Source organism: Podarcis gaigeae, assembly GCF_964106915.1.
Source record: "Podarcis gaigeae genome assembly, chromosome: 8".
Lineage (NCBI taxonomy): Eukaryota > Metazoa > Chordata > Lepidosauria > Squamata > Lacertidae > Podarcis > Podarcis gaigeae.
Window position 1 is genome coordinate 78882971 of NC_139684.1, and position 12772 is coordinate 78895742.

Here is a 12772-nt window from a genome sequence, read left to right on the forward strand (position 1 = left end):
CATGTCTGTTTACATTCCAGCACAGATTGAAAATCTGATGCACTGGCATCAGCACCATTTTCCAGCAAGCTCTCGCCAAAATCTCATGAAACCTAACCAGAACTTGCTGCCGCCATGCCAGTTTATGCTGTTGCCACGCAACCTAGGGAAGGGATGCTTTCGTGTGAGTTACACAGCACGGCTGCTGTGCCATTCCCCATTTCACCTCAAGTGGCAAAATGGGATGCACCATCCCTGACAACAAGGGAGCCCAAAGTTGACACTTTATTGATTAAAATTGGACATGGAAATCTGGCTAGGGATTTCACTCCTGAAATATATCTCCTATCTCCAAGCACTATTATTTTTTCCAACAAATGATGCATTTGAATAAATGATAGAACACACATTATTTGCCATATATATTTATTTTGGACATGATTCAATGGCTTCATTTGCACATGAAAGTCAAATACAGCCTGTCTTTGAGGAGGAGCCTCTAGACTTCTGGAAAGAAAGCCTGGGAGTCCTCAGGCTGAGACCTCCCCTCTTCAACCACTAGGCCACCAATTTCCATAAATGGTGGGTTCTTCTGGGCTGTGGAGGTTTGCCTTCCCTCAGCTACAAGCTCATTAGCATCGTCCTCCATTGCTTTGGTGCACTCTGCATGAATGACCGCAATACTGAATCTTTCCAAAAGAAATTCAAACAACCAATCAGTCTGGTTACAGAAAGAAGCTGTTGCACAGCCTCGGATAGCGCCCAATATGTCAGCTCCCCCTGTTAGGAAAAAAACACACACATTTGCTTTTGGAATCCAAAACCCTCCCCCTCAAACAGAAGGGTGGGCAACTTTTTTTCAGACCAAGGCCCTTTTTTGATTCTGGGTGACCTTCTGGGAAGTGCACATGCCAATGGAAACATATGTAAAATTCACCTTTACACGGCAGGCTATTTTCTAGATACATTCAAATCCCCCTCTTTGTCCTCCCTCCAGGTAACCAAGAGTTCAGGGGCAACAACCCAGCCAGGCCATAGCATACAGGTAGGGTATGAAGTGGGGCTTGTGAGGGGTGTGGCCTAGGGAGAGGAGGTGTGGCTAAGTAGGATCCAAAGGGCCAGAGAAAGAGAGTCATAGAGGGATGACCTTGGATCTTGGGCCTGTGGGTCTCCATCCTTCCTCCTCTTCCAAATGAAAGTACAAATTTTAAGATGTATTTTTATTTAACAAAATCTATATATTGCTTGATTGCAGTAAAAACTGCTAGGGGTTTACAAGAAATATTTACATTAGCAATAAAAGCAGATAAAACCTGAAATATACTCGGAGTTGAGTGTTGATTTCATGCTCTTTATATCAGCTCATGATGAACAGGGAGTGGCTATATATACATTATTTACACAATGGGTCCTGCGTGATTGGCTGATTCAACTCCCCTCCTGGAGCCTGATTGGGCTGCTGCTGCAGGCCAATCAGCTCGCTGATTCACTTCCTTCTGGAGCCAGATTGGGCAGCTCCTGCAGACCAATCAGGGTGCTCCCATCTAGGATCCTACTTGCCTATTGTTCTAGGATCTAAGCTCAGTACATAACGTGGGTCTCCTAATAAACTTCAGAACCCTTAATAAACTAAGTACCCTAGCGTCTTTTAGAGGAAGCCATGACTGCTCAAAGTGGTGTGATACTGCTTTAAATGCATAGTATAGATGGGCCCCAACTACACTCCATCATACAAGGCTCACCGAAAGTAAAATGAAGCCCAAAGTAGAAGCATTGATCCTCCTCATTTCTACAGCTGACAGTTCTGATGTACTCGCACACGTCTGTGTGGGATTCGAAGCAAGCCGGGCACTTCAGCCCATTCTTCTTCCTCTTCTCATGCTCAGGAACTGTAAAACAATCACCACACCACCCCAAGTTGGGGGTCAATGTATTTCTTTGGCAGATGCAAACCACAACTTGCTGTATGTAAGGGGCAGTAATTGTTCTCCTCCTTCAAAGAGGGATGTGTACCACCTTCCAGCACTTCTCCAAGCAGAGTGCTTCAACCATGCTCCATTCATCCAGGGCTACATTAAGGCATGGGGCAAGAGATTTTGACTAGGGCCACATTCATAGCATACATTTCAAGCACAGGGATACCACTTTAAGCAATTGGGCTTAGCACTGAGCAGCATTGGGGGGCATTCTGAGAGACAAAATGGTAGCCACAGATGCACACAAACGATGATAAAATTCTACAAATTGGCCCTCTTTCTTAGAGCGAGAAAGAGAAAGAAAGCTCTCAGCAGTTTTATCCTTTAAAAAATCTCTTCTGGAAAAAGATGTGCTTAGTTCTAGGTAAAATAATGATTTCATAAAGATAATAATGATTTCAATAAAGATAGTAGGTAATAATAGCTATTGTGTGGGGTTTGATTGCTAATCCATTACTCTGTGAGGGGGATAGGGGTTTTCCTATAAATTCACAGCACCCTTAATAAACTACCTCTCACATAATTCTTTGTCCTAGTGTTGCTATAGTGCTTTCAATAAAAGCATACACCAGGGTGGGGAAAGTGGTAAGGTGAACCACAAAATGGAGGGGTTATATATCAGTTCCCTTTAAGAGGGGTTATATATCAGTTCCCTCTCACACAAGAAGGACAGAGGCCTGTCCCACTAAAAATATCTCTACAAATGCAAATGCATCGAAGAAAGTGGGTTGGTGTAGGTTTGGGGGCTAGAGCCAGTGAGGTGTAGTGGTTAGAGGGTTGGACTAGAATCTAGGAGACCAGGGTTCAAATTCCACTGTAGCCATGACACTTGCTGAGTGGCCTGGGGCCGGAACCATCTCTCAGCGTAACCTATTTTACTGGATATTTTACTGGATATTTTGAGGCTAAAATGGTGAGTGGGAGCTCAAGAGTTTTGGAGGAAAGCATAGGATGTAAATACCAGAAGCTGCTACAGGAGAGGAACTGTGAGTAACATTATGGGAGGGGTATTTCTAGGACTAAGCTAAAACTGTGACACTCCCTTATAATTTTTGCTAATGAATGCTGCATGTTGTTCTAGTAATCTTATTGGGATTTTGGGTTTTGTTGTATTATTTCCCTCCACCCCCATACTATGGCTCCAATGCTTCCCTGCTGGTTCCCTCTGTCGGTGGCTCCTCCCTGTCCCACCAGTCTGAATCAGGTTTGAAATCTTCTTTCCTAGTGCCACCCTCAGGCACCTGCTGGAGCAACTGGCTGCCACCACTCCTCCTTGTCTAGCCAGTCTCTGACATCAGGATACTGCCCAAAACTTGTTTGTCTTTCTTTGACCTCTCTCATTGCTTGAGTTTTGTGAAACCATCTTTCCTGATGATGATACTTACCTTCAGGAGGTCCGCTGTTGCACATATCTGTCTTGCAGCAGGACATCTTGCTGTAGATGTAAATTGAATCCATTAGGGAGCCACTGGAATAGTTTGCATCACACAACTCTGTCTTGATGCAGGACTTGAGAACCATTGGGATCGTGTAAACTAGTAAAAAAGAATAGGAAGGAAATAACTAGACCTGGAGATGAGGCATCTAATCATAAGCCTGCATTTTTTATCAAAGCTTATATATTTCAATCAGGGCCTGTATCTTAAAGATTTTCAAAATGTTTCATGCCAGGCAAAAGACCAGCTGCCTAAAAGGCCTTGGCAATGTTTTTTTCCTCCTAGACAAGGGGCCCCCTGATTTATAGCAGAAAACAATTCTCAAAGTCGTAAAAAAGGAAATTACAGGCTGAGAGCAGACACTGATCCTACATGTTACAGAAGATAAAAAAGCAGAGATAAACATGATTAGGAATGAGTAAATAATAAAATGATACCATGTGCCTCCCAGTAAAATGAGCCATATCTTCTTCCTAAGGTTAAAAAGGCCAAGAGCAATGGAGAGGCATCTAGCTGGCAGAAAAAGAGAGCATTTTAAGGAAATCTTTTAAAGCTGTTTCTTTTTTTTTTAACTGAGAGAGTTAAAGGGCAATAAATGTTGGGAAGAGCTAATGGGAAAGGAGGGGTGAAAGGAGGGGTGTAAACTGAAGAGGCTTCTTTTGAAGCTGTTTTTTTTACTGAGTTCCTTTTTTACTTTACAAAGGCCTTATTCCTTTTAAAAGGCTACCTATGATAATGTATTAAATATATTGGCTTAAATGTAATTATGCAAAGGATTTAAGAAATGCTAGATTCTTATTTCATATAGTTGTAAGAGTTTTAACTATCCTGAAATTAAGTCAGCCACCAGGCTAGCCCCCTGCCAGACAGGAGACGCCATAGAGCACTCCTGATATATAGTTCTCAGGCTTTTTGTTTAGAAACCTTCAAATGAAGGAGATCTTTCAATGTTGATGTGAACTCAAGATCCTTGACATCTGTTGAAGATAAAAATTCAAGATTAACTATCTGTTTTGGAAGGCAATAGGGCAAGGAGGGCAAGAGGTGAGCTGGTAATTAAGATTCCTTGTTGAGACACATGTAAGATATATTACTACTTATTTGTCATTTATAGATGGAAGAATATATAGCTCTTTGTGTTCCATAAAAGGACAGAAGGAAGTGGGTGTATCTTTTGTGATTGGTTCTAGCAAACAGCCAATAGGAATTTCAACCAGGCTGATTGGACAGAGGCAGCCACAGGAGGAGCAAGGGGGCTGGATTAAGGAAATATAAGTGCTGGCCAGAATGGCAGGAGGCCAGGCCAGAGCTTGGTAACCATACCACTGTGCCTCTCATTTATTTGTCTGACAAATAAATTATTATTTTAATTTCTCTATTGCTGCGTTGAATATTTCATTCCAGCTAAGCGTTAACCACAAGCAGGGTGCTACAGAGACAGGGCTGGCGCACTCATGAGGAAAGCTTTGATTATCACCTTATGTGGCAGGATCCACAGGGGCAGCAGATCTGACCGCCAGGTAAAGAATTACCTGATGTTGCTGCCTTTGAAGCTGTGGTGTGTAACTTGAAGGCAAGATCTGCCACTTCTTCGTCAGTTCCTCTCCCCCATTTGAGCGACCCAATGCCCCTGTCATTCATGGCAGGGACCTCGGAGCTCCTTTCCGAGGCTCCCTCCACCTTCGCTGGTGTCCGTGGAGGCACACAGCCTCTTTTCTCGAGGGGTGGTCATTCTCTCCAGGAGGAAAGATGCAGCCCACCCTCCCAAGTGAAATCCACAAGGCACAGGATTCAAACTCACTCAATCTTCGCCTCACTCTATCTTCGCTTGCAGAGCATGGCTGCCTGCGCTGCCTGGCTATCTTCGACAGGGAGGGTGGCCTCCATCTTTCCAACTGTGGTGAAAAAGGCAGCCAGGTGGCAGCCAAGATGACAGCCAAGACGACCTCCACCCAGAGCGTGCACCTCACCACTGGCTCGTGTAAGATGGGGGCTCCTTCAAGCTTCTACACTGAGCAGTGGGCAGCCATGCCCCCCACAATGGGAAAGGGTGATGGAGCCCATAATACACCAGGTGAACAGCTGGGATACCTCTCCTACTCGTGTGCAAGCAGGAGCGGGGTCATGGCTCTTGCAACTGGGGAGGGGGAGCAGTGTGAGCCAGTGGTGGGTTGGGATTTCTTCAAAACTGTTTGGCTGAGGCAAGGGCAGCGGTGTGCTCTTAACCCAAGCAGATTAAGGATTGAATGGGATCAGTTCAGAAGGCTTCATGGGAATTCATCAATGAAATAAGTTTTGTTGCTGCCCACGTAACTGGACCAATGAGAGTCGATGCTGGAGCTCATAAAGGGAGCATGTACCACAGGCAATTAGGAAGGGACAATATGTCCGTATCAGTTTTTCTTGGTTTCTTATTTTAAGTTCATTTCTCCACATTTTCATATCAGTTTCCAACTCCTCATCCCCACCATCAACATTTAGTCTGAATGTTATTTTCACTCTTAGGCCCTATCTGCAGGGTCATACAGATTTAAGCAGTCATGGTTTCCCCCGTGGGAGGGGGGCAGGAAGTTTGTTGACCATCTTGGCTGTGAATCCTGGCGGACTAGCTCTCTGCCTTGCAGGCCTGGGAGATGGGAACCGACAGACTGACTCCAACTACAAAAGCTGAGGCTGCTGGACGGACACTTGAGTTGGGGTATTGTTTGGCTTGTTGTTTTTATATCAATGTTGTGGCTGTTGCTTGATTTTGTTGTAGGTTCTTATATGCACACTTTACCCTAGTATGTGCATTTGTCTACTGATTACATGGCTGGACAACTGAATTGCAAAAATGGGAGTAGGGCAGATTCTGAAGGATGGCTTTGTTTTGCTCTGCCAGTTGAGTAAACACACCTTTAAATATGAACTGGCTTGAATTTCTTCCCTGCTCCTAAAGGCAATGCAGAACTTAGAACAACTCTTTATGAAAAGTCATGTTCCGTGGCTTGTGGCTAAGATGTGGCCTTAGAAAGTGAGTCTAGGGGTTTACGTTTTAGTGGTCAAAAAGGTTGAAAGTTCTCACTTACGCATTTTGCCAACTCCAACAACAGACATGCAGGACTGGTCACTGGACTCATCACACACCTCAGTCTTGCTACGGCAATCTATTCCTTCACTGTTCCAACAAGACTCACATATCAGAGATGCCACTGCAGACAGGGAGTAATGGGTTTACAAATCCTTAGCAACTATGTAGGGGGAATAGGTCTGTGTCAAGGTACAGAAATACAACACTTTCTGCTACAAACCCCATCTTACGAGAGGCAGCAAAGGCCACCAACTTGGATAGCTTCGAAAGCGGAATAGATAAATACATGGTTACCATCCTCAATTGATATATTCTTTCTCCAACATTGGAGGCACTATTCATCTGAATACTAGTTTCTGGAAAGCGCAGAAAGGGAGCTGTTGCACTCAGATCTTTCTTAAGGGCTTCCCATAAGACCCATGGCAAGAAAAAGATGCTGGACTAGATGGGCCATTGTTCATCTACATAATGCTTTCTATATATATTCCCTCTCTAGTTCTTAAACTCTGTGAATGGGGGTGGACCTTGCATAGACCAGAGTATGATTGTCCATGATGGCTCCTGCAGTCTGAGGGAGAGGAACAGTAGAGAAGGTGTTGGGAAACCTTTAACCCTCCTGAAGTTGTTGTACTACAACTCCCATCAGCTCCAGCAAACATAGTAAAGACTCTGATAAGTGCATCTGGTGCCCCTAAAACCTGACTCTACTCAAGAGATTGGGTGGAGTGTAACACCAGCAAACTAAAACATTGAATTTGGGCAGGATAATTCCACTTCAAAATATGAGATCGTCTCCTATCATATACATTGTCTCGTATCATAAGTTTTTACAAATGCAAGAAACTTACTCTTTGCTTTAAATATAAACTACTATTCTGGTTTATCGAAGAGTGAGCTACTGCCTCTCTTGCTCCCCCAATGTACTTGGGAATACCACACCTCTCTGTACGCATTTGGTTAAATAAAAATTGAGTATTGGGAAGAAGGAAAATCTATCATGGAGGATCCCTTGTAGTTTGGCCTTGTGCTTTATTCCTCTCCCTTTCAAAGGAACCACAAGTCCTTCTTCCTTTCTTCTCCTGCTTTAATGGCTGACCCCCCACTTAGTTCCTTCCTGCAAACAGGATGATCAGCACAGCAGTTGTGGTTGTGCTCACCTAGACTCAGAAGGGTCAAGAGGAGGCAGGAGATCAGGAGTGTCTTCCTCATTCTAGAGAGCTGAAGAGGCAGGAAGGAGTTCTGGGTCGAGCAAGGAACTGATGCACAAAGTTGGATTAATTTATAGAAAATTGCAAGAAGCACTTTGCCAGGAACCCGGAACAACGTGTTCAGGACAGTGTCACAAATTGCTAGAATTCTAATCATGCTATAAGGTAATGTAAAGCACAGTGTTGAAAACCAGTTAAATCTCTTCCCCCTTCCAAGAACTCTTCAGGACACGTCCCTCCTAATCTGTTCCAGCCTCAATTTCTCTACCCTGGATGTGGGGAAACGAGTCCCATCAGGTTACAGCACTGAAATTGGATTATGTTTCTGGAAGCCAAGGCAGTTTCCCTGACAGCATGAACTTTTTTGAAAGGGGGACAAATGTCTCTCCAGAATTTCCTTTATTGTACAGTTATAAAATGCACAGTGACTCATGATCTAGATTTCCTCAGTCCCATTAAATGCACTTGTCTTTGGGGTAAAGAACTGGTCCACTTGTTCTTTAACATAAGTTGGTTACACTTAATAGCAGGGGGTGGGGTTGCAGGCCTCTGTCCAGAGAAGCTTGCGGATTTAAGGGACGATCTTTTACTGCGGCTGTTTTTCTTCTAAGAAGAATGAGACTCCCAGATGTTGGTAATCACAATGGAGGGGGTGAAGAGAGTGACATTGGGCTCATGTCCTCTTCCCTCACTATCTTCTTTTTCACATTCTTATTTAGACATGTTTATTGTAAGAGAGAATTATTATAAGATGATGTACCAATGGTATTTAACTTCAAAGTGTTGCATATATAGCAGATTAATTGTGCTGCAGAAAGCATGCTAGGGAGACCACACATTCAGGAAACAACAAAGAAACACAAAAAAATCTTTTGCTTGGCTTTAATTACAAAAACAAAAACTCCTCTTACATTAAATCTATAAGTATGACCCATTCACCAGAGTACTGAGAGAGGTACACACTGCTCTTTATATACTATATCCAATTGCTGATGCAGCTTAATTAACACAACTTAACAGCACCTGCTATACTGTTTCACAGCTGTAAAACTAGGCCATGATATCTACTCTGGCTTTTAAAGAGATATGCATCTTGTGAAACAATAATAAACCTTAATGTTTAAATAAACCATTCAACACAAAGAGGTTAGCTTGAATGTATAAGAATGTGCCCAATAAGTTTTGGAAATGTAAACATTGCAATGGGTCATTCTGTCACATGGGGTGGACCTGCAGGGAGGGTAAGGTCTTTGGGACATGTTATATAATGATTTTTTAAAAATAAAAAATCAGACTGACTTTTCCAAGAGTCCAGAACCCATCTGGCTGGGGATATTGATCAGCAAAATTCCAAAGCAAGGGATCTTTATGCTCTTAGGTGTAACGTTGTGAGAATACCCTGAAAGGAAGAATCTCCCTATTTTCATCAGAGGAATGTTGGAGGGTGTGCAGTGTCTATTGAACATCAATATGAAGCTGTTGGAAATGATCATTTGGAGTTTTGGAGTGAAGTGTCATCCATACTGAAATATACTCAGAGTCGAGAGTGGATTTCATGCTCTTTATTCAGCTCATAGTGGTGAGGAGGAATGAATTTTTCCCCAAAGTATCTGCTTTATATACATTATTTACACAATTGGCTGCACATGATTGGCTAATTCTGGAATTCTCCTGTAGGCCAATCAGGTTGTGGATTCACTTCCATCTGGAGCTGGATTGGGTGGCTCCTGCAGACCAATCATACTGCTGCATTGCTCTAGGACATATCAGACTGCTGCATTCTGAATCCTGTTGTTCTAGGACCAATCAGACTGCTGTATTTTGGATCCTATTCAACTCAGTACATAACACATATGTTGAAGATACCCAGCCCTAGAAACTCCATAACGCAAACTCTGGATTGGTGCTTGGATGCCATGGTGTATAACAGCCAACAAACTGAGCTTGAACCGTGAAAAGCTGGAGGCTTATGACTGAGTGATTTTTGAGTCTTAGAGATAGGTCAATTGCTTGGCAGCTTGGACACAGTGGTTCATGCACTGGTAACTTCTAGACTTGATTATGGCAACATGCAGTGGGGCTGCCTTTGCATCAGGTCTGGAAGCTGCAGCTTAGTGCACAACGCAACAGCCATAGAGTGCTCATAGCAGCAGGCTACTGGCTACGTGTCACTCTGTTGCTGAGACAGTGGTAAAAAGGACCCCTGACCATTAGGTCCAGTTGTGACCGACTCTGGGGACGCGGTGCTCATCTCGCTTTATTGGCCGAAGGAGCCAGCGTACAGCTTCCGGGTCATGTGGCCAGCATGACGAAGCCGCTTCTGGTGAACCAGAGCAGCGCAGGGAAACGCCATTTACCTTCCCACCGGAGTGGTACCTATTTATCTACTTGCACTTTGACGTGCTTTCAAACTGCTGGTGGTTGCCAATTTGCTGCTAGGTCACATCCAAAGTGACCACATTCAAAGCTTTATTACCACAAATTCCTTTTTATTCCTTTCTCATAACACTAGAATTTGTGGGCAGCCAATGACCGTGAATGTTGGAAGATTCAAGAAAGATGGAAGAAAGTGCTGCTTGAAATACACATAGTTAAACTCTGGAATTTGCATTCAGGAAGTAAAGATGGGCAGCAACTGGGATGTGTTTGGTTGAGGATTAGAAGAAAATACTGGAGAAGTCTATCAATTCCTGCTAACCAAGTTGGCCATGTTTTTCCTCAAGTGTTGGAGTCAGTATTCCTATGAATGTTAGTTGTTGGGAATCTCAAGTGGGGGAGAGAGAGAGAGAGACTGGTGTTGCTGTCCAGTCCTGCTTTGAGGCTTTGCACAGGCATCTTGCTGGCCATTGCGACAACAGGGTTCTGGCACAGCCGGACTGGTTCAGCAGGCTGATGCAAGCTGTGCCAGTTGAAGCTTGTGGGAAATCTAACATTAGCCCAAATCTTGATTGCCTCAAAGTGGTGCTCACCCAGTGTACCTGCTGAAGACGTGTGGATTCACAATGTGCTTGCTGAAGAAACATGGTTTCACAGATTCTTTCTAAAATCACCAAGCTGTTCATTTGGCTGAATCAGAGAAGCCAAAGGAGAGAAAAAATGGGGAAACTTTGGAGCCCTTTTGTAATCTATACCAGGGGTGGGGAACCTCTGACCTGGGGGCCAAATGCAGCCATTGCCTGCCTCTCCATTGCTTATACCATTCTTTAAAAAGAACTTGAACTCTATCTGAAACTGAACTGGATTTAAAATGGAGGACTGAGAAATAATACAATGCCAATTGATGGAATGATTTATAAATATGTACTTTACCAAAAAGGCATCTGTTGGCTAAAGGTCAAGATAAAAAGAAGAGGACAAGATTATTTACTGTGAATACCGGCTAAAATAAATTTAGTAACTTTGATTTATTATATTGGATTCTCTTTACTGACTACCAATATCGGGAGATTTTAAAAGGTGCTACAATGCAGCATTGAGAGACAGAAAATGGAAGGCTGTGCCAGACTCCTGGGAGCATCAGAGAGCCCCAACACCATGGTCTTAAACTTTTTATTTATAGTTGTGAAAAGGAACGTTTTTAGTAATTGAAATCTATATAAATATTTTATGTTGGATCTTTTTTTTTTTACGTGAATGGATGCAAAGATTTGAATATATAATTGTTAAAAATTGATATTTGTGGGAGAGGGAATAGGTTTGAAAAATAGGCTTCCTCTACTGCAGGCATCCCCAACCTTTGGCCCTCCAGATGTTTTGGACTACAATTCCCATCAGCCCTGACCATTGGTCCTGCAAGCTTGGGATCATGGGAGTTGTAGGCCAAAATATCTGGAGGGCCGCAGGCTGGGAATGCCTGCTCTACTGAGTCTATGACCTTGATAAAGTACTGATAAAGCTAAAAAGAATGCATGCTGTGGTGGGAAAGAACTCTGTGTTTTGGAATTAAACTCTATAGAGGAAGCTGGGAAAAGGAAAGAGAATTGCCCACCACCACCACCCCCGGTCAATCTAAACTGGAAACGGCAAAAGGAAAAAGTTCAGTGCTAAAACTAACTAGTCAGGCCACAAGGCAAGATAATTTAAAATATGAATTGTTTGATTCACTTTTAGATATTAAAATAGAATCTGAGCAGATAAAAGAAGATGTTAACAATGCAGCCTCTAAAAAATTTAAAATACCAGTCCAGTGATACCTCAGGATGCGAATGGACTCCATTCCGGAGCCCTGTTTGCATCCTGAACAGAACGTAAGACACAACAGCGTATCTGCACGTGCGCGGGTCGCATTTTGCCACTTTCGCGCATGTGCGTGATGTCATTTTGACCATCTGTGCATTCGCGAGCGGCAAAACCTGGAAGTAATGCGAGGACTTCCGGGTTAGCACCATCGGCAATGGCAGAATTCCTCTGACTCAGAGGAACCCGCTCCGTGAAAATCGGGTCTTGCCACCGCGGCGAAGGCGGAGATCCCTTAAAAATCCCAGGCGGAGGAAGCCTGGGAACATGGGATTCGGCTGACACTAGGAGCGCATCCCCTACTCACAGGGAAACCCCTTTTTCGGGGATCCGAAGCGATGTGGGGTGAGCAGCGCGGTGTCTTGAATCGACCGCTATTTTTACGGAGTGAAGCCGCACAGCCGTTGCCGGAGAGCGCTGACTTTTTCCTGTGGACAATTGGACTCTAAACAAGTACCCGTGAGTAGAACGGAAAATTGGATTAAGAAACACTTTAATTTGGCCTTGAAGCGGGAAGGTCTAAACAGGAAGTCCGCCTTCCGCTTTTTGTATATAGACTGAAGCAAAAATTGTGCAAGCCAAAGTCTGGAAAGTTGTATATAAAGACCTAAATTTCCTTCATTTTTAACCATCAAAACCCCTCTTGGAAGCAGGGGGAAAGAGGGGGAATTTTGATTGTTTAAGCCTGCGGAGAGAGAGTAAAGAAAGATAAATTTCCACCGTCTCAAACCTGGGAACGGGGTGTCAGAGACAGAAACTTTTGGGGAAGCCCATCAACTGTGAATGGAATGTTCTTTGACAGATAGTTAAAGAAAAGAAACAAATTGATTCCAAAGTTACCTTTTGCATTTAAAAGAAAAAAAATTG

General features: G+C 43.5%; 1 protein-coding gene across 1 annotated transcript; it reads right to left on the minus strand.

Annotated features, from left to right (window-relative positions):
* Positions 1-388: 388 nt before the first annotated feature.
* LOC310851649 (phospholipase A2 inhibitor gamma subunit B-like) lies at positions 389-7722 on the minus strand. Its single transcript, XM_083754256.1, has 5 exons — positions 7619-7722; positions 6460-6582; positions 3341-3490; positions 1722-1868; positions 389-759 (listed from the first exon to the last, which is right to left on the minus strand). The coding sequence occupies exons 1-5, from the start codon at positions 7668-7670 to the stop codon at positions 479-481; spliced, it is 753 nt and encodes a 250-aa protein (XP_083610382.1). The 5' UTR covers positions 7671-7722; the 3' UTR covers positions 389-478.
* Positions 7723-12772: the final 5050 nt, after the last annotated feature.